A 22443-nucleotide genomic window follows, 5' to 3' on the forward strand; every position below is an offset into this window, starting at 1 on the left:
TGAGTCAAGCGAAGCGAACACGCAAAGTTTTTATCATTTCATTAAGTTAATAAAATAATACATAAGATTAATTTACCTGCTTAATTTTGAGAAATAATGGTCGATTTTTGTTATTAATTTGACTAAGTAACATTAATAACAAACATCGACCATTTTTTTACATGGAGGTAGTTTCTAGATATGTGACCGTATGTATAGTGTAATATTATCTATACTTATAATAAAATCGTATTCGTAAATATAGGGTCGGTGTCTGTACTTGGAAGATATTTAAAAAAATGTTATTGGGAAACTTTATTAACGTAATAGAACCGACAACAATGATTTTAATTGTTTGGTCTGTTCTCATTTCAAAATCGGTTTAATCGATTTGGATGCGGTTTTCACTATTGGATTCTGGGAAGCTCGTTTTAGACTATTATTAGATTAGAATCGGTTTATAAATAAAATAGTTATGTCAATTTTAAAGTATTTATTTCGACAAAAAATCCTGAAATTGGTACTGAACCATCTGTGAACGAATCTGACTTGCGCTTGGTCGGTTTTTTTTTAAATATACTTAAATAAACATTTGTATATTTCAAGCGGGCTTAGCCGCACGGGCCATAAGTATTATATTATATTATATATATATATATATATATATATATATATATATATATATATATATATATATATATGACATATATATATTATGAAGAAAATATACATATATTATTTATTTTATGTTTATATAGTTTATATGTGGGCCGATCCCGACGGCACTGCAATGCCGGGCCGACCCGCGACAGGAGTGGAGCGAGCCCCGAGCATCCCGTCAGCTTACATAAATCAGTTTAATATACTGGTCCCGCGGTGCGGGAACTTTCAGATATTAAGCTGAAAAGAACAGATACTACACTTTGATCTTAGCCAAAAGGCCGAGAAGCGATAAATAAAATTTCAGAAAATTTTTTTCGTCATTAAAAGTTAGAACATCTTGCCAGCGCGATTCAAAAAATTGGCATACTATGCACAGCGCCATCTATTTTGCCTGAATGGAACTATAAGGATTGTAACGGTTCCAGGGCTAATTTTAAAATCTTCGATCAATTATGCACTAGACTAGCGGCCCACTCGCGGCTTTGCCCGCATACCAGCTATAATACTTTTATTATGTTGCTATTGCCAAGAGTGAAAAGATTAATACATTCAATCATAAACCATGAATAATGTATGATGGGATGTCAGCGGCGGCGGCGGGCGGGGGGCGGCCCCCGTAAACAGGCGTTAAATTATTTTAATTTTACTATTTCTCGAAAAGTATATGTCCAAATTACTTGATAATGAAATAATTTTCACTCGTATGTTTTCAATATACCTACATGTGAAATAAAAATCGATGAAATATCACCTTATTTTTTCCTTTTGGTGTCGAAGCAAAGCGCGGCATTGAATTCCGCTACCTAATTCGCCAGAAAGTGGGGAACGGAGTGTCTTAACACTAGGTTCCCTCTGCCTGCCCTGTTGTGCGGGATACAGCGGGTAACTGAGGCTGATAAAAAATTCATTCACACCCATCACGCATAATTAAACACGTACCACCTATGACAATATGTTAAAATTAAACGCATGTCACACGTTTCATACAAATTTCCGAATATCTTTTCCTCATATCCAGCCGCAAAATAAAAACAAGGAAAGCTAATTAGTCAAGGGTTTTTGTGATCCGTCAATGACACGCCAAAATAACAAAGCAGATGAATATTGATTCTGGACAAAATATCAAGGAAAATAAATTTAATTTCCTTTTATTGGAATGTAATTCATGATACATGAATAATAGGAATAAAATGACAGCTGATACTTTTTTTAGACAACGTACCGGGATTTCATTTCGACCAAAATCCTATTAAAACCCAGCCAAATGCGATTTGGACCCAGGAACCCATACCAATTTCAGGGTTGTAGGTTAACGAAAAATGCAACTTATAATATTTTTTATTGACAAATTTTAGTTTACAGGTGTATGCATTCATTTGTATGAAATGAACTACAAATATAAGTTTGTAATAATTTATTTTCTATAAAATATATATAAGTTTTCACTTATCAGATTTTTTTATTATTATTATTGTAAGCACTTCACGCCAATTTTCTTAAATGTAGATTCACCGGAAGCACCCTAATAATGGTTAGGATCACGTGGCGAATTTTTTCAAAAAGCAGCAAAAACGATGCTTGAAGGCTCATATCTTTTGATTCCATTAACTTAGAAGCTTGTCTTTTTTCTGTGTTCCAAGAAACCAAAAGGTATTTTATATAAAAAAAATATCTCACACAACTTACTACATCGAGCTTATATGGTCAGGAACGACGGTATTTATTTAATTTTTTATGACATATTACCTTAGACAACGAAGAAACATAAAATAAATATGACTTTAATATACGTTGTTTATTATGAACCATGGTATTAGGACATCCTCATAATCTTTTCCCGTTAACCTTACAGCTGTCAAGACTTCCGCTAAAGTGGACATATGAATAAAATAAAAACATTATAATACGACATTATACTTACTTTTAATAATTTATTTTGACGACCATGACCGATGGTATCTTGTATGTGCAGTTTTTATTAAAAAAAATATATGTGCAATTTCATTTTAATGCGAAAATTTACCTTTTGATATTACACAGTATATTATGTAGTGAAATTTAAGAAAATATAATCTACGTTTTAACATAAACATGACAGCACGAGAGGGAAATCAAACTATATTTTAAAGATAGAGTAACCTTTCAAACTGGTCAAGTGGAAGTCGCACTCGCCCACCGAGGGTTCCGTATCAATTTCGGGGTTGTATGTCAACGAGAAGTACCTACATAATTATTATTTTCATACTTCCACGTGATCTAGATACAAATGGTATTTTAAGATGGACAGACAAAGTGATTCGTTATGTGATATGGGTACCATTTTTACTTTTGAGACACGGAATCTTAAAAAAAATTGTAAGAAAATTAGGTATGGCTTTTTAAGTAGGTATGCTGCGAAAGAAATTACAAAATCAATTTTTTTAGTTTTTTTTTAATCAAATTAAATGTCTACTCTAAAATCATTTAAATACATTATGGAACCTTTAAACTTTATCAGATTTCCGAACGAAACAATCGGAAGTATCGACGACTTTGATTATAAATATTACAATGCAAGATGCGCACGCTCACGGGGACATCACTAGCGGGACACCACTCGCATATAAACTCTATACCTTACCTTCCTTATGACATTGTTTTGACATTTTATCTCATAATTAAAAAATTAAACTATAATTATAGCGAATTATGGCTTTACTTACAATGGACGCCATCTTTAATCTATTTTCCTGAGAGCCGGAAAATTATGAAATAATAGGGTTGTAACTACATGAGATGCATCATATGATATTTTTCTCGATTTATCTTTAAGCATCGATCGCATTTTACCGAGTGCCAATATGGGTGCCAAGTAAAACAAACAGGCATAGTAATTAGATATTGTAGTAAGGATGTTTAAGCATTAGTTTGACACCGACTTCAAAATTATAAAATCTTTGTATAATTATTTTTCACTTTTCAGTTCGTTGTTCGAAGTCGGTTTTTCTTTTTGTTAAAAATTAATTTATTTTAGATAATGACAATTGGATATAATTAACGTGATTTGTCTTCTGCAAAACTGTATTTCTAAAACCTGGGCAAGTAACGTATAATTCATGCATTATTATATTTTAAAATTTATAATTTATTAATAATACATGATGCCCTCTTTTACCACGAAATGTCAATTACGTAAAATTCTTACTTAAAATTAATTAGTTGGTTGTATTTAACATTACACATTTATAGACGGATTATGTACCTCATGTCAGTTATTTTTTTCATCTTCACGCTGCATTGTGCGCAGCAGGGTGTTAAGACACTCCGCTCTCCACTTTCCGCCAAACTCTTGCCTGTTGAGTAGCAGAACTCAAGAAATAAAATAGACATTTAAATAAATATTTCATCTCGTCGAGTGGGGATCGAACCCAAAACCAGTAGCGTTTATAGTCACACCGCCCCAGCGCCACAACTGGCCTCTTATTTTTCTTTATATTAAGTTTGATCAACTCTATAATATAAAATGTATTAAGTAAGAAATTCATTTTGTAAACAAGACAATCTAGTTTCACTAGGAGATGTTCCGTGGTAATCCTAAGAAATATTTTTACTCTGACATTTATGATTCATAGCATTTATCTCGTAATGCGTTGTTCTTGAATGCAATTTGTAAACAAGCAGGTTTTATTAGCTTTACTTGCTATGTAAATAATATAAACGTATAATAAAAATAATTTTAACATTAAAATATCGCGTGAGAAATATTTAATTTAAAAGAGCTTGGGCAAGTGGTCCATTAAGTATATCTAAGAACAAGTGTCTTCTGTTAGCTGTTTCTTTTAGTTTTGTTATTAGCTACACGCTGTATACCGCACTTAGCAGGGTAAGCAGAAATTACCTGTGAAAATAGTTTTAAGGCACTCGTTTCCCATTAAGACACTTCCGTTCTCATAGTTGCTCTGTTTATAATATTTCATTGTCTATCCATTATTTGTAGATATATTATTTTTCTAAATAGTTTCTTATAATTATATAAATACAAACAAACCAACTTGGCTTGGTGAATTATGATATACTTATCTGACTAAGCTTTATAAGTAATGACCGCGGAAAAAACATGGTTTTATATGATTTTTTAAGTAAATAAAGAATTTTCATATTCTTCCCGCTTCCGCAAGCTTGACAGATTTCTTTATATTATTATTAAATAGCCCATCGTAGCTTTGTCTCAATCTGAACCTTATTTTTAGTTTAGTTTTTTAGTTCTCTTTTGTTAATTTAGTTTTAGTCTTCAAGGTCAACTAAAATTCTAAAACTGTTTATGTTTTTTTTTACTAGGTGCTCTACGTACCTCAACTAGTAAAATATCCCTTCTCGATAAATTCAATATCTAACACAAAGATTACCATTTAAAATTATTGGAGTTACTTAGTTAAACTATATGTCCGTTAGATATATGTATATTATAGTAGTAGGTACCTACTATACTTTTATTACAGCAAATTACATTATTTTTTTATTAAAAAAAAATATTTTTTTTCTTACACTAATATCTTTACTGTATTGTTTAATAACAAAGATGAATTAACGTTTAAATTTTTTTCCCACATATCAATCGCAAAGTATTTAAATTTTACGCAATTATCTTAACACATTTTACAAACATACATAATACAGTACTATGTTTGATTTTATCAAATAATTCACGAAGCTATTATGAGTAACACCTGAACGATAAACCACATTCTTTTAAGCCAAATAATAAAAAACTGCAAAATATAACATCCCTTATTATACTTAAAATAAGATTTAAAATGGTTTGAACTATTAATGCTATAGAAAATTATTTCTAAAGCGTACATCACGACTTTGGGAAAACTCTAGTCCATCTAACATGGTGCTCACGTCGCGGATGGTCACAAATAAACATTAAATGCATTCCGGAGTAGCTTCATTATAATCGGTAGTCGTGGATAGATTTGATCTATCTAATACAACAGGTATTAGTATTCAGAGGCCGTTTTGGCAGAGCAGGACCAGGGTGTGACTGCAACGCGACGGTTGCGGGTTTGATTCCATATTAGGTAATGAATTAATTAATATTTTTTCGCTCTGGTAACAAGACAAACATGCAATGCCTTGAAAATTCGGCGGAAAGTGTGGAAACTGAGTATCTTAACACTAAATTACCTCTAATTAAAGGGAAAAAAAAGTGTTACACAAACAATAAACAGAAAATAATGTAATTACCTACATGTTATATAGTCACTTGGAACAGGTAGCCTCTCTCATAATCAGAGCACCGAAGAAATTTCATCCTCGCATGAATGACGCATGCATAACTACGTACAAACCACGATATTTGACACCAATAGTTGGCTAATGAAATGGTATGTAAGGTAAGTATATTACATAAAATAAAGGAAACATGTAGAGTATACATTGTAATTATTATCACATCACATAGGCACAGGCATGACTGAAAACCCGACCGGTTGTGGGTTCGATTCCCACTCGACGAAATGAAATATTAAATATTTTCTCTGATGCTGAGGCAAAGCGGAGCGTTGAGTTCTGCCACGCAAAGCCTTACGAATTCGGCAGAAAGTGCGGAACGGAGTGCCTTAACACTAGGTTCCCTCTGCCTACCCTACTGTGTAGGATAAGCTAAAGCTGATTTATTTTTAAAAATTTAACCGAGTCATTCTAATTATCATTAAAGACTAAATTACATACTAATTTCTGACGTTTTTGGGTTTTCCTTTGCAATAAAAAAGTCAAGTGAGTCAAAGTGCTTAGATAATTCTGGAACTGCTGTACGACAAAAAATAATTGTTACAAAAATGCATCGAGCGAGTCCGAAGCGGTCAGCTACCTAAACAAGAAATTGCGTGCGCAGAAATTTTTTATTACATGATTCTTAGAATTTTTAGGGAAACCATACGTTTCAATAAATTTTAAGATATATTTTCACATTTTTAATAAGAAAAATAAATTAAATATGCCTTTACTAGTCAACTCTAATAAACGATTAATTATTTCAGCATGCTCTCAAAGCTGGCTCAGAAAAGTAAATGATCGTTTACAACTGCACGTTTGTCTGCACAAAATGTAGTACTAGAACCGACGTTGTTATACGGCAGAGGAGATAGATATACAGAAACCGTAGCGTAAACACTACCGCAGCGTAGGCCGGAAAAAGAGGTGTTAAAACACTCCTTCCTCTCTAGCTAGATGCCGACCTGGATACGAAGCTCGATAAAGCGTGAAGTTAAACCACTTTTTTATTTACTATACGATTTTTTTTTAAATAATCTTTTATTAGCATATTTTTCAAAAGCATGGTGCTTTTAATATCTGGCTTTGTTGTCCAAAGGATTCACGGATGGAGGACCGTGACCTTCACGAGGCTGTTTTGAGAAGCTCTACACAGTAATTAAAAATAAAATAGAAAATTGGGTTTTTAAATCTTTAGTTATATTATGTAAACAAGTTTTTATACTGTATTTTTTTTTCATACCTAAAAATTTGTATGGGTCTAGTATTATTCATTTATTATGTTAATTTTATTATATAGGAGATAAACTAAGATAATATTTTCAATGAAGCTTGTTTTTCAGTGATATATGAATAGTAAGCACGTATAGCCAACGGATGACATGACATGTGTACCCAGAGGTATACTGGGCTGTCGTCAATCCGTTCATCATCCATCTCTTCATGAGAAAAAAATGTGAATGTTTATTACAAGAAGAACTTAGTCAGTGAAATTATTTGCAATTTCCATATAAATAACGTCACTCCCAATATTAAAAATATAATGAGCCTACTTTACTGAAATTTTTATTAAAAAAACGGTCAAGTGTGAATCGGATTTCAACACCGAGCGTTCCGTAGTAAGTTCAGGATTGTAGCTCAACGGGTAGAACAAAATATTAAAGTTAACAAACTTAACTTTGCGGGTGTATAAGTGAATGATATACGATATGTTGTTATGATACATATCAAATATCACTTATACTTTTATCATTGTAATAGTACGTTCTTTTAACTCTACAATTCTTAATATCGAATAAGTACCCGTACACGTATAAGTAATAAGTAATACCTAATACTGTTTAATTATCGCATTATTCATTATTTAATATTAAAATGACCCGTTTTTAATACAAATTTTAGAACACGGATAAACTACGCTGTGAACTTCGTACTGAAGCGATCTGCAGATGAATGCTCTAAATATAAAAATAGACATACTAAACACTCGTCGTCACGCCGCCGGCTTTCTAAATTCTCCGTGATTAACCTTAAAATTATTCTTAATTCAAAGTGTAAAACTTTTAAAAAATATCTTCTTTAATAAATACATAATAAAAACTACCAATGGCTCAAGAAAGTGAAGGTTTCTTCAAGACGTTCCACGAAAAAATAAACAGCGCAATAGACGATGTGACGAGAAATAATTTCACCAATCTAGAATCGAATTCGAAACGTGTGTCCTATTTATGTAGCTTGCCTTTTGTAAAAAATTATGACCTTTCAACTGATGTTGGGAAGTTCCCTATTGGGGGAGATTTTCCAGTTAAAAAAGATTTAGATGTAGCGCGAAAACTAAAAGATGAAGGTAACAAGGCCGTTCAAAAAGGTGATTGGGCTCGATCCTTACAATTTTATAGCGAAAGTATGATGCATATGCCTGGAAAAGAGAGTAAGTAAATTTTGGTTTTAAAATCTATAAATAATATTATTTTATATTCAAAGACTATTTATTTACAACGTATTATGTTCCTTACGTTACTCGTTTTTAGGAATGCTACTTGTTTAAAAATAATCTCTTAACATACATAAAAAAGATTCCGACGAATTGAAAACCTCCTTTTTTTGAAAGTCAGTTAATAACATATAGTGTCACTGAACACATTATAAATTGATATATCAATGATATTTTTTCTATAAACAATTATAATACGATGTTCTCTCACAAAACACAAATAACATATTGAATTTAACTAGCAATTATAGTCGTCATTATACTAATTATAGTCGTCATTTTAGAATATATATATATTATCAGAATAGTACAAAATTCATAAAACTCAACTAAACACTAAAGAATAAGCGATAATACTAAATATGTTATTTTCTCAAATGGGAATCGAACCCACCACCTGTCACAAAAACTGTAATTTCACCTAATGTTACCAACAGCTGAAGAACTGTCCATTGTCATTGCAAATCGTTCGGCGGCTCTTAATCACTTGGAACAATATGAAGACGCTCTTGCTGATATACGCCGCTGTCTGTCTTTAGGCTATCCTCGTAATCTAAGATATAAAGTTTACGAAAGAAGAGCCCGTAGTCTGCTAGTATTAAAACGAAATAAAGAAGCCATAAAAGCTTTTCAGTAAGTATTTAATTTATATCTTAAATGAAAGTTTAAGAAATATGGGTATATTATAATAACACTGTTAAAATACTCAGAGACACCATAACCGCTCTGGATGAGGCCAGTAACCTCAACAAGGATAAAAGGCAAAAAATGAGAACTGATGCAAAAGTAATGCTCGAAGTACTGAATAAAGGATTGGTATTAGCAGGTAATCCAAAAGATCCAGAATCACTGAAAAGAGTTCCACCAAAGCCAAAATTACCTGGAAAGTCTAACGCTACCTATCCAGCTGCTTCGGAAGCTGTTCAGATAGAATCTGATAATGTTAGGGGCAGATTTGCAACAGCCACCAGAAATATTGCTGCCGGTGAAGTTTTACTCGTTGAAAAACCACACAGCGGAGTTTTATTGGGGGAATATTGCAAAACTCATTGCCATAATTGTTTTGTGAAGTAAGTTTATCTTCAGCACTTATACAGAGTGGAATTGTTAGCACCACTTTAAATGAAACCACAGTTTTAACTACTCTATAAAAGCCTAATATAATTCGGAAAAAAAATAATTCCCAAAAATGAAAAAGTTATTTTTTCAAACAAAATAAATAATAAAATTATCGTTTTAAAATAAAACGCCATTTGTAAAGTATAACATAGGCACGCACACACTTACCTGTCAAATCGGAAACGTCGCACACGTATGTGTGCGTCACACGAAATACAGGTATGGATAAAAATCGTGAAATGAAAAAAAAATCCTACGTCCAAACTGTTGAGGTACCTTGATTAATTTCTTAGGTGTGGGTTTGAAATATATTACCCTATATGCAGTTTCAATAAAAGAAGCGCTGCCTCTTCCACCCTGTATAGTAATGACAATGAGTTTTTTTTTTATTTTAAGAGCATTTTAAATTTGTGTATATTGCAGGTCCCCAATACCATTGGCTTGTCCAAAATGTCCGAATGTTATTTTCTGCAGTGATCAGTGTCTAGAAGTCGCACAAACCTCGTACCACGGTTACGAATGCCAAATTTTACCACTATTATGGAAATCAGGATGTTCTGTAACTTGTCACATAGCATTAAGAATGATAACGCAAAATAATAAAGAATATTTTACAAAAATTTACAATGATTTGGACAATAAATTGACTGGAGTTTACAAAACCAACGACTACAAAAGTATATACCACCTAGTATCACATGAAGATAAAAGAACTAAACAAGACTTATTGCACAGATCACAAATGACAATTTTCTTGCTAAAACTGTTAGAATTAAGCGGCTATTTCGATGGTAAGCCACGGGAAAAGCCTATAGATATAAAAGAAATATGCACAATGAGCGTAAGTGAAAATTATGCGAAAGATATTGCATTATTTGGAAATCTTATCTTAAAGAACCTTCAAGTATTGCAATTTAATGCTCATGAAGTATTTGAATTACAATGCCCAAAGCCAAGAGTTGGCCAGTATGTTATAAAGCACGATGGGAAGTCAGTCTTTTTAGCAGGTGCCGTCTTTCCCACATTGGCTTTGTTCAATCACTCATGTGACCCAAGTATTGTAAGGTAATTTCACATATCTACATGTACATAAAAGGACAACTTAAATAAAAAAAACATTGCAAATTAATAAAAGTAAGATATTCCTTACCAATTAAAAACAATAGTTGCTACGTTCTTTCAGATACTTTTGTGGTCCCTACATCGTTGTACGTGCTGTAAAGAACATAAAGAAAGGAGAAGAGGTGGCAGAAAATTATGGACCAATTTTTACTACAGTACCAAAACTAGAACGCCAGGACCAACTAAAAGATCAGTATTGGTTCAATTGCACTTGTTTGGCGTGCGAACAAAACTGGCCCACATATGAAGAGATGACTGAAAATTATATGCGTTTCAAGTATGTAATTGTTTTTTAAGTAATTAGTGTTTTTCTTAAGTTGATGTACATTATATTTATTTATGAAAGGGAAAATTCTATAATTTGTCTATTGATAAATAAAAACATTTCAACACACACCGTCGGACTGGGATGGGGTGAGGAACTGAGCTCGTATCGACACTGATTTCTCTTTGTGTTCTCTACCCTCCCTTGAGGGAATGGCGACTAGAATTAAATATTTACAATTATAATATAATATCAAAACGTGTTTCAGATGTGACTCTGACCGTCCTTGCCCGAATGTGATTCCAGTGACCTACGATTGTAATGAATTCATGGTAAAGTGCGGCTTGTGCCAGCAATACACAAACATTTTGAAAGGATTGAAGTCGTTACAGGTAAGTTTACCTAAATGTCCAACAAATACAAATATATAATTACGTAACTAAGTACCTTCCTATATACATAAATATATTGTTACGCTACTTAAATCTAATATAATTATGTTTCTACGACAATATTGGCTTATACGCCTATGAATTTACCTACACCGAAAAAAAAACTTAATATCAAATTTATATATAAAATAATATTTAAAAAGGTTAGACAACGTATAGCACTGGATTTTGCCAAATACTTAATAGAAAAAAAATATGTCTCTTTTTAACCGACTTCTGTAAGAAGAGGAGGTTATCAATTCGACTTTTTTTTTGTATCGAGGTACAACGTACATACATACTGTTCTTCGTCAAAAATTATCTAAAATCCCATAAGAATTATAATAACTGTCATATATTTAAAATAACGTAAATTTATATTTATTAAAATATTTTTTATACAATTGTTAAAATAAAATGTTCCCTAATATGTTCATATGTGAGACAATAATATTTTCAACAAGTAAAATACGCAGTAGATACTTACTCACATTTTTTTTTAGAAAATTATATAATATCTTATAACTAGTATTTATATCCGCATACAAAAACTGAATTATTATATATATGAAAATTTCTGAAGTAAACAACAGCGCGACGTTGGAAATGTATCGGTCAAACTAAATTGACAGTATTATTAGCAACTATAACCAAATTGTATGATAATTTTTCAGGCACACGTTCCTATGAGCTAAAATTTTCCGCAATTGCTTGTATAAAATTTAATAATCTAAATCGCGCAATAAAGACACTTAGTTATATTTATTACTCCATATCATTATATATTAATTTATAACTGAACATCTTTTTATTCTTTTACTTATATGGTAATTTGAATAATCGTAATGATATGTAATTTTAAACAATATTCAACATTATCATTTTTATTGGAATATGATATTATAGTAAAACTGTTAAAGCCAGTCGTGGCGCAGAGTCACAAACGTGCGACTCCAAACGCGACTGGTTATGGGTTCGATTCGAGGAAATGAAGTATTTAATCTTTTCATTTTTTCGCTCTGGTCACAAGGCAAAGCGCGGCAGTGAATTCCTCTACTTAAGACGCAATGCCTGCAGAATTCGGCGGCAAGGAAAATGTCTTAATGACACTATTAACACTATGTTCCAAGATTCCCTCTGCCTAATCTGCTATGTGCGGGCTACAGAGTGTACACAACTAAATGTAATAAAAGCTACTGTTATATGTAATAACATCACTTATGATTATATCCTATATCTTATAAAACAAAGTCGCTTTTCGTGTCTGTCTGTTGTTTCTAACTCTTCTTCTTCTAAACCACCCAACGGATTTTGATGCGGTCTTCACCATTAAGTCGAGTGTTTTTCGTAGAAGGTTTATATATAGTTTATTATTTGTACATTCTTATGTAAATTAACATAAATACGATAAATGTATATAAAGTCCTACGCGTTGAGACACTTTCGCGCATGCGCTGCTCTAATGGTAAGTACTACATGAAAAAAATGTACTGGAGTATTGTTCCTCTTAATAAGATCTACAAAAAAGTCCGCGAGAGCATATTCGTATCTTTTAAGAATAACGTGTAGTGATCATTTTTCTGTCTAAAAATAATAATTTCAATATATTTTTTATTGTGAGTCATATTTTTCCATAATGGTATTAATCCTTATCCTTTAAAATACTTTATTAATTTTCTACGTTAAACGAAGATAAAATTTGCTTTTTACAATATTTCGAAATTGCGAATAGTTTTACAGAAAAACGCATTTAATTGTTGACACATCCCGCCGTTGACACATCAGCTGTATGTTACTCAAGTTTCACTTATCCCTTACTCTCAGCATATAAATAGCCATTTAAATATATTTTAATAAGTACTTGAAAAGATTAGTAGCACAGATTTAAAATTACGGTACCTACTAAAAAATCCTTGCCGTGTAAAACAATTGGAAAATCCTTATTGAAACTACAAAAATGCGGGTTGCATTAGGGTTTAATTAATTTTCACATTATCTTAAGTGCTTTGCAAACATACATTACATGAATAATCCAGTAGTTAAAGCGGGCGAAGCTGCAAGAGGGTCGCTAGTTATTTTATAAAATTAAAAAATTAAAATATAGTAGTTATTTATCTTTTACTATTTTACTTTATTAAAAGTAGAAAAAATAAATTTTGTTTATACATTAGAACTATCAAGTTACTTCATTGTAATTTTAATGTCAGATTAAGAATATACGAATTACATTATAAGTAGGAGCATAGAATATTCTGATAAAAAAAGTTTATTTCTTAAAAATAGCTGACATAATTAAATATTGTATTGAACAATAAAAACATTCTTTGAAATAAATTAGTACATATAGACACCAAAAACTGCGGTATGACAGAGAATAGTATCACTTCTAAATAATTCCTCTGCATAATCATCCGTTTCGGGATCCCATATACATCGCATTCCCGTGATTATTCCTGCTCCTTTCATTTCTAATATTATAGTTTGTACTAGTATTTTGTACCTGCAATGAGTTGTTAGTACAATTTTTTGTTTATTGTAACATTTTACATTTAACAGAGATTCTAATGTTAAAGCTACTAAAGATTTAAAACAAAATAAATAAACAAATAAAATATTTTACCTCTTCATATCAAGCCCCTGAACTCTGTGTCTAATCGCATTTGATATAACTTTAGCCCACCGCGGTGCTTGATCTGCTTTGTATGGTCTTCCTAACAGCTGCTCTTGCATTGATGATATTATTATCTCACGCACATTTTCCGTTTGGAACCTGTAATAATTGGTATATTTTTTTTAAATTTCTAATTTTTCATCATATTGATATTTATGATCTGTGATTGTTGATATCTTTTTAGATATACTATAATTACAAGGTAAATTGTGTTATAGAATATAATAACAGTTGAGACTATTAAAAGTACTAAGCCAAAGTTAGTTTTCAAAGTTAGTTTTAAGTCCGTAACACTTGATTGAAAAAGATTTTTTTTATGAGTAAAAAATTGAAAAAAAAAAATTATTTTTCTATTTTAGAAAATTCTCTGCATTTACATATATCAACATCCAAACTACTTAATAACAACTAGCTAAAAATATCAGCTATTTCACATCTTCTAACCTCTGTAGTGTAGTGGGACATCATGTGAATGTAAATGTGAATGGTTGTGGTTCTGAAACCCACTTGGGGAATGAATAAATATAAATTATTCTAATTTTCCTGCTTTGGTAGACTAGTTATCTCTACCTACTATACTATGCGGAAAAAGTATGAAGCTGCTGAAGTTTTTAAAAACTTGATTTTTTCTCATATACATACTTTTCACCAAGTCCTGGTCGAACTTCAAATTTTGATGGAGCAAGAGGTTTTTCTGCTTCTACTGGACTGATGCCACTCTCACATACTGCACTAGTAATTTGCAATACTTCTTGTTCTTCCTCTACTACTTGAAAAAATATTAAATCAAGACAACTACAAAGTTACATTTTATTTATAATGTTTTTTATTGTTATCTATGTAATTTTATCAAAATTCAAATATATTTTTTTCAATGTGTCCATTGTGACTCTGTCAGACATCATTGCCTTGATGGATGGTTGGTTATATTTAGGTGGATTTTTATTTCTTTCCTCTGATAACAAAACAAAGCAGTGTTTAGTTATGTATCTCCACATGGAATGTCTAGAAAATTAAGTGGTTTGTGTGCAATGAAGTATCTTAAAATTTAATACTTTCTGTCTACCCTATGTTAAAGCTAAAGAATAATATATTTATAAATATTGATAGTCATACCTTCTTCTTCATCTGCCATATTAATAACAGAGTAGACATTGACTTATCTGAAAACAAAGTCAAAGTAAATAATTTAAAGCATACTTTAACATATTTAGGACACAGAAATGATGTACAAGCTCGGGCGTGCAGCAATGGAAGAAGGAAAATATGGGGAAGCTATGAAAAAATTCATTGAAATGCTGAAACTATATGACGCTACACTAGCTCCACCGTATCGCTCGTATTACGACTGTGTCCAAGATTTGCGTCGCTGCATGTTAGCTCTGGGAAACTATAATATTTCTTAACAATATTTAGTTTGTTTTTCGTGTTACCATTTTTACTTAATAAAAACACTAAAATGTGACCGCTGTTTTATTATGTCTAATTCTAGGATTTTGTAAGAATGGAAATATTAATGATTTTAGTGTCTATGTATTACATAAAAAACTAGATCGAAGAAAATATTAAAAGAGAATAATGAGGTTTTCAATTTTTATGTATGAATGATAGCATTTATCCTAGAAATGTAGAAACCAATGATAATTTACTACTATGATGTTAAAGAAATAATAAAATTTACCTACAATAAGCTAAAATATCAAACCCGAAAAGCTACCGTTGCTATGGTAACTATTATTTTGACAATCATGAGCACAGAACACATTTTCTTGATCATGAGCGTCATTTGAGGATAATTATAGATAAAAGATATACAATTTTTATAGATAATAAATATAAATAATATTCCTTGTCTTCATATGAAACTTATACGAAGTTATGTAATTAAATGAGTTGAAGATATATAATACTTTATTTTACTATTAAATTATATACATAATTGACATATTAATATACGATATTTTATTTTAAAAAAACTGCGTGTATTGGAACCTTATCTTTAACAGATAATATAATATTGTTTAGAACGAAAATCGTTTTGACATTTGTCCTCATGAGTGTCACGCTTAATTTTTGGATCGAAAAACATAAAAATTACAAATAAATATAAACCAGCAAGTTAATAATGGCAACGTACGACAACAAAGCGTGGCTCCTGAAAAATGTACGCGATGCCTTCATTGCTACAGATGATACCGGTCTTTGCGAGATTGTTATGGCAGGTGAAGATTTCTCAAAAATATTTCAAAACAAAGCTATGGAAGAGAAAAAAAAGGAACGGGATAAGACATTTTATCTGCCTAGCACTAGTAAAGGAAAGGAATCTGGTACAGATGACGAAGAAGAGAAGGAAGTTGTGACACAATTCGATGCATATCCAGATATGGAGGACAGCGACGAGGATGAACCATGCCCTAGTTATCCACGTTTTCCCGACGATATGGCTCACAGGTCAGTTAATGCTATCATTATGAACATTTTACTGTACTAATATCCAACTTGACCCATTTTTTTTAGTTTAGCAATTTTATTGATTCATATTTTTTTATGTTTGTCAATGTTTATAGTGATAATAATAATTAACATACATAATTTGTTAAACGTTTATTTATCTAATATTATTAGGTAGAAATTTATACACTAACAAAATATATACAGGCAGACACAATATACTTTTTGATGCATGTTGTGTTTGCCAGAAATGCTTCATACCTTGTAATGTTCTTCCATTATTTGTTTATATTGTGATATATGGTACATATACTGTTGGTATAGCTTATAAATAAACAATTTGGCACTTTAATTCATGAATTCAACATTATAACATATCATGCATGTCATTAATAAAGAGAATTTGTTGTGTTTTGAAATTGAATCACAATTATTTTCATTACTCATATACAACTATTAATATTTTAATACAATCTATCTCAATATCTAGGCAAAGGTCAAACACAGCTCAGTGGCTAGATAAAAAAGAATTAGCTTTAAAAAAGGCAGCTAAAATTAAAGTTATAAAATGGGAAGACCCTACAGCACAGCTTACGCCTGAACAAATGGCTGAAGCATTTGCAAAAGTTGAAGTAAAGAAACCGGAAAAGAAAAAATCTCTATTAACAGAACAGATGGAAAAATGCCCAGATCTTCCTCATCGTCAGTATCTGGAGTATGCAAAGTTTGATGGGACAGCACAATTGGGACTGCCTACTAAGTCATTTAAGATATTTATGACAATGCTCTCAGAGAAACACCAAAATTATCCATTAATTGTGTGTGTCATTGCCAATGCAAAGATAAAAGATCTTATAGGGTTTACATGCTATAAATACAGGTATTCTCTTTTTATCTTTATACTGTACTACATATAGTAGGGCATGCAGAGGGAATTTATTATTAAATATCTCTAATCCCCACATTGCATGTTGAATGGCAGTACTTTACACCACACTTAGTAATTTAAATGTTATCATTTTCCTTCTATCTGATTCACACATCACTCACATCTCACACTTCATTTCCCGCGAGTAGTGATTGAAAACACAAGTATCAATATATAAAATTAATCAAAAGTAAAAAATAAAGTGATGGTTTATTTAGCAACATTATTTATTATGATCCTGTAGGGCAAGGTCTGATTTTTAACACAATATAATTATATCTATACTAATATAATAAAGCTGAAGAGTTTGTTTGTTTGAACGCTAAGATCTCTGGATCTACGCGTCCGATTTACTTTATTTTTGTTTTGTATAAAAGCTGCATTCGTCAGAAGTGCTATAGGCTATATAACATTACATTACACATATAAACTAATATATTTTAAAGTGCTTTCTAATTTGACATGCAATTTATTCTGCCATGTTAATAACAACCGTCGCGTCGCTACGCAACCGTTACCGCGACATTTTGATATTCATCCTTATGAAAATAAATATAATAGTCACTTTTAGCATTTTATATTAAATAATTAAAGAGATGTCACTGATTCGAAATGACCTAGCCTTCGGGCGGTATAGTATGAGTATGACCGACGTGAAAATATTCTTATAGTTCAAGCAGGCGTAGCCGCGTCCGGGTCCACTAGTTGTTAATAAAAAACATAGTTGTTGTCACAATCTCCAAACAAGTATTAACTTCAAATGTGGCTGTGGGTTTGATTTCCACCCAAGGAAATGATATATTGATTTAAATTTCCCTTTTCGTTTCTTCACTCTGAAGTATCTCTCACATCCGATGAAGCAAAGTGTGGCGTTGAGTTCCGCCAATCAACATGCAAAGTCTGAAAAATTAGGTAGAAAATGGTACGGATTCTTCACACTAGATTTCCTCTTTCTTTATCTTCATCCTGGTGTGTTCAGGATACGGCATAAAGCGGATTTTTAGAAGCCTTGAGTTTGAGAGGTTAATTTATATATTATTTTATTATTATTATCTGACGAAATTTCAGCATAGATCACCCAGATGTGTCTCTAGGATCAGTGCATGAATATGGACTTTGTATAGCAGAAGACGATGGTGAAGTTGACTGGGCGTTTCCGTGTCTCGACAACAACGAACCTTGCTCGAAGTTTGGCTTCACTTGCCTCGGGTTAATAGATTTGAAGAAGAAAGATAATATTATAGTGTCCACACCAATACCTGACTTTGAAATGAGCACAGCATTCCAATGTTTTCCTAAAGCGTCGGTGTCGGGACAGAGCCATGTCAACACGTCGAGACAGCATACTGGCAACAGTGATACGTCGGAAATTATTAGAGCAATGAATACTGTCAATGAAGGTAAGTTTTGAAACGAAATTATTTAGTCAAATTATACATTTTTGGACATCCGACGGATCAGAGTTTGAACACTTTACAGTAGTCCATAGTCTACCCTTACTTCTATTGTAAAGTGTCAATAGAAATATACTCTATTAAGCCGTTATTTAGTAGTATATGATATCCGGTAAATAGTTTAATTTAAAATTGTATAATCGTGAATGTAGAAATGAATACAATATTTCGATAATAAAACCACATATAATAAAATGTTATTTTTACAGTTTTTTCAATATAGTGTCGATAGAGATTAAAAAGAACCATTTATTAATTATTGCATAATCAATTTCATTGCTATAAAAGAAGAAAAATGAAGCTAGCGTATCACTGTAAACTCGATTGAGTTCCGCGCGCAAAGCCTATAGAATTCGGCGAAATATGAGGAACGGAGTATCTTAACGCTAGGTTTCCTCTACCTAACTTACTGCGAGATCCCTGTCGCAGCGTGAAGCTTAAAACAATTTAAAAAAAGAAATAAAATCGCCAATTACTAACTAAACTTCCAAACAGGTAACAAGAGCTTCGGCCTCCAATCCAGCGCAGTGACGGATGCGTCTCAAGAGAAATTATACAGAGTGCAATTGTTGCACAAAGTGCGCGCCAACACGCCGGTGCAGCTGTGCGTGACACTAGACACTATAGAGGTAGTGCCGCTAGTGACCAATAAACATGCTTTTTGGGTGAGTTTATTAATTATTTTTTTATCTGTTGAGGTCGTCATGGCGTATTGACCTAAGCGCGTGACTAAAAGTGACGGTTGTAGGTTCGATTGCGGGAAAATTAATTATTATTTATTAATATTTTTGTTTCTTGGTTCTGGGTAACAAGAACCAAGCATTAAAAATTTGGGCAACGGAGTGTCTTAGCACTAGGTTCCCTCTGCCTACCCTAGTGTGTGCGGGATACAGCGTGAAACTGATAAAAAAACAAAGGGAAGAAATTAATGAACTCGTATTCTATGGTGTTACCTTAATATGTTTGTATTCTCTTTCTGCAGGCGCGGCCGAAATACTTTTTGCACAGTATGAACTCAGTGGCGTGGTGTCAGATATTAGAGGCAAAAAGCAATAAGACCACTTTCAGAATAGTCTACTCACCCAACCATGATGGTACATTTAGCGATAGAAATGCTTCAGGTAACTTTTATTAAATATGTTTTTTTTTTAATTTATTTTAGTTTGCCATCTAAGTTGTTAAATATCGAGAATATAATATTTACAAAATTTTGAATTAATATATCAATAACAGAAGGCTTATCTAGTAATTTGTTATTGTATTTTTATATATTAAAAAATAATTTTCACTAATAATAAATGTATGATATTTTTCAGCAAACGTCAATTTATACTACCCAAACCTAGTGTATAAGAAACACGATTTTGAAACTGAGCACGACACGGCTAGGAAAATAGTAGAGAAAGTGAATACAATATTAGATCTACGAAATAGTCCGTGCCGGCGAGAATACAAGACTGCTAAGGAGAAAAAACTTCAAACCCGAAGAAGTTTCCATACAAGACACTTAAGTTGAGTGGCAATGTCCTTTTTGTGTATAATAAGCTGAAAGTTCCTGAACATTCGTTTTTTTTATGACTGATATAATATGAGGTACATATAAAGTTGAGTTCTGGTAAGTTAAGTGTTTAGTAAGTACATTGTTTCAAATCTCAGGCTGTAGGTTGATTGGTTTTTGTATGTGATACTTTTTTGTGTGGAAAAAGGTGCTATAATTTTATAGAATTATATATAAATATTGAGTTTCCTTATTTCATGTTAATTTATAAATTAATACCTTTTTGTATTAAAACAACAATGTTTTGTAAATTTTGTGTTAAATTTACAAATATATTGCAATTCCTTTTTGACAAGAAAGTATCACATATTTTTTGACTCTGGAATTTGTCCACTGCCACAGTAAAATGAGTATGACTGAATAATGTTACTATAGAAGTTTGTCTTCATCCTATACTATCAAATTAAAAAAACAATGCTTATAAAATGATGGCAGTGGACAAATTCCCTAACATAAAAAATATTGAAAAAGTGATTTAACTCAAAATTATTCTATTAGAACAATTGATCAGTATCACTCAAGGCAAACTAGTCAAGAAATTATAATTAAGTAAACATACTTAACGTATCTCCAACTAAGCCGTACCTCTAGTTAGCTATGTTAGTAATGTATAGTATAGTATCATTGCTGCCAGAAAGAAATTAGTAACTGCCATAAACTTGTGTGTGCTCTATCACAAAATTTTAAACAATTAATAATTATTTATAATATATTCAATATATATCATGAATTTTGTTTTACTAAGCAGATTATTAAATGTGAAAATTGTGTTTTTTTTAGTTTTAAATTGTAATTTATTTTTATTATAAAACTGATATTATGGTATATGGAGTAGTAGATGCACACAATTGAGTCCAAATATAAGGAATGGTCCATATTGGTGCCTCAACTAGATAAACAGTGCATTTTAGTGTGGAAGGAGCCTTATTTCGATGTAAAAACAATGAAACCTAATGCAATTAACTAAGTAATTGTTTTACTACAAGCTTTATGAAGACCACCATTATTGTGTTCATACCGAAATGTGATATTTAACAAGAATTGTTTATTGTAATTTACTACTAAATGTATAGAAAAGCAGTTTATTCTGATCTAAATGATATTTTTGTTCTTGTATAACTTTTGTCTTCTGAAAGCATGTAGTAAAATAATTTTTACACAAATGTTATTATGTTAGAATATAATAATAACTTTTATAATTTTGTAATAATTGATGTGTAATGCAAATGTAATGTGTGGGTTATGTTGTGGCCTACGTTGTCGTAACTTATTTATTTTTAAGATTTTTGTTTTTGAACAAAGTTCAAAATGCTTAGCTATTTAAGATCCATTGAAATTTATATATTTTTTTCTTTTACAGGTAAAAATATTTGACATATAATTGTGTTGTCAATGTATTTAAATTTTGTAATTCAATGATTTTAAAGTGAATGAAATTATATTGTGTATAATGAATTCCAAAGTTTTAATGATTATATCTATATAATACATGTATATGAAATTTAAATTTTTAAAGAATTTTAACAGAATACATAATAGGCAAAGACATCTAATGATATTTTTTTCCTAATGTCTGGTGGTGTCCATATATTAACCAAATATAAAATATTATTTTCCCATTGTATGTTTATTTAAAATGTATGAATCTTATGTATTAAAATGAGATATTGAATAAAATTGTTATGAATGATTACCTATAACTTATTTAAATAATTAACAACCCTATGTTACTAGGCTAGACAGGGAGAACATATGCTCTGTATACCTTTTTCGTCTTAAAACTCATTCTGGCATTATATATTGTTTTTAACATTTTTAAAGTGTTATTCCATACTTAAAAAAGAACTATTTTTACTATTTTCAGCTCCACACTACCCTGTATACAGCTATATGTAAGTTTAGAGTAGACCTAGCATGTGGCAGAACCTAATGCTGCACTTTGTTCTTATTACTAAGAAAGATAAGGAAGTAAAAAGATTTCATTTTCCTCAGTATGAATAGCGCACATAACTATGGCCAATACAGTCAGATGCTGCACTATGCTGTATCTCC

At 31.3% G+C, this 22443-nt stretch overlaps 3 protein-coding genes and 1 non-coding gene across 5 annotated transcripts; 2 read left to right on the top strand and 2 right to left on the bottom strand.

Annotated features, from left to right (window-relative positions):
* Window positions 1-739: 739 nt before the first annotated feature.
* Window positions 740-932, bottom strand: LOC146534778 (U2 spliceosomal RNA). The gene has a single exon (XR_014878490.1). It is a non-coding gene; the product is annotated as a U2 spliceosomal RNA (small nuclear RNA).
* Window positions 933-7703: 6771 nt separating this feature from the next.
* On the top strand, window positions 7704-15463 carry LOC146534779 (protein-lysine N-methyltransferase SMYD4-like). The gene is made up of 7 exons (XM_085192527.1): window positions 7704-8329; window positions 8830-9025; window positions 9103-9462; window positions 9935-10576; window positions 10695-10910; window positions 11167-11290; window positions 15215-15463. The coding sequence occupies exons 1-7, from the start codon at window positions 8005-8007 to the stop codon at window positions 15404-15406; spliced, it is 2055 nt and encodes a 684-aa protein (XP_085048653.1). The 5' UTR covers window positions 7704-8004; the 3' UTR covers window positions 15407-15463.
* On the bottom strand, window positions 13578-15777 carry LOC146534780 (dynein light chain Tctex-type protein 2B-like). Of its 2 annotated transcripts, none has more exons than XM_085192530.1 (5): window positions 15682-15777; window positions 15117-15163; window positions 14643-14766; window positions 13950-14099; window positions 13578-13829 (listed from the first exon to the last, which is right to left on the bottom strand). In XM_085192530.1, the coding sequence occupies exons 2-5, from the start codon at window positions 15133-15135 to the stop codon at window positions 13664-13666; spliced, it is 459 nt and encodes a 152-aa protein (XP_085048656.1). In that variant the 5' UTR covers window positions 15136-15163; window positions 15682-15777; the 3' UTR covers window positions 13578-13663. The 2 variants fall into 2 exon arrangements, with proteins under 2 accessions (XP_085048656.1, XP_085048655.1); XM_085192529.1 differs by having other exon boundaries at window positions 15686-15769.
* A 249-nt stretch (window positions 15778-16026) lies between these two features.
* Sin1 (SAPK-interacting protein 1) lies at window positions 16027-22088 on the top strand. The gene is made up of 6 exons (XM_085192810.1): window positions 16027-16451; window positions 16942-17331; window positions 18448-18779; window positions 19329-19498; window positions 19816-19954; window positions 20150-22088. Exons 1-6 carry the CDS (start codon window positions 16126-16128, stop codon window positions 20347-20349), a joined length of 1557 nt encoding a protein of 518 aa, XP_085048936.1. The 5' UTR covers window positions 16027-16125; the 3' UTR covers window positions 20350-22088.
* The last annotated feature ends 355 nt before the right edge of the window (window positions 22089-22443 follow it).

This window comes from Heliconius melpomene, chromosome 11 (assembly GCF_056956725.1).
Source record: "Heliconius melpomene rosina isolate 202511_hmr_F chromosome 11, ASM5695672v1, whole genome shotgun sequence".
In the NCBI taxonomy this organism is placed as follows: Eukaryota; Metazoa; Arthropoda; class Insecta; order Lepidoptera; family Nymphalidae; genus Heliconius; species Heliconius melpomene.

Excerpts from the sequence above, each read along its gene's own strand:
- Sin1 (XM_085192810.1), top strand. The coding sequence starts at position 16,126 with ATGGCAACGTACGACAACAAAGCGTGGCTCCTGAAAAATGTACGCGAT. Across the intron at positions 19,499-19,815 it reads CCAATAAACATGCTTTTTGG|GCGCGGCCGAAATACTTTTT; the intron begins GTGAGTTTATTA and ends CTCTTTCTGCAG. Across the intron at positions 19,955-20,149 it reads TAGCGATAGAAATGCTTCAG|CAAACGTCAATTTATACTAC; the intron begins GTAACTTTTATT and ends GATATTTTTCAG.
- LOC146534779 (XM_085192527.1), top strand. The coding sequence starts at position 8,005 with ATGGCTCAAGAAAGTGAAGGTTTCTTCAAGACGTTCCACGAAAAAATA. Across the intron at positions 10,577-10,694 it reads TGTGACCCAAGTATTGTAAG|ATACTTTTGTGGTCCCTACA; the intron begins GTAATTTCACAT and ends ACGTTCTTTCAG. Across the intron at positions 11,291-15,214 it reads AAGGATTGAAGTCGTTACAG|GACACAGAAATGATGTACAA; the intron begins GTAAGTTTACCT and ends TAACATATTTAG.
- LOC146534780 (XM_085192530.1), bottom strand. Across the intron at positions 14,100-14,642 it reads CGACCAGGACTTGGTGAAAA|GTTCCAAACGGAAAATGTGC; the intron begins GTATGTATATGA and ends CAATTATTACAG. Across the intron at positions 13,830-13,949 it reads CAGGGGCTTGATATGAAGAG|GTACAAAATACTAGTACAAA; the intron begins GTAAAATATTTT and ends AACTCATTGCAG.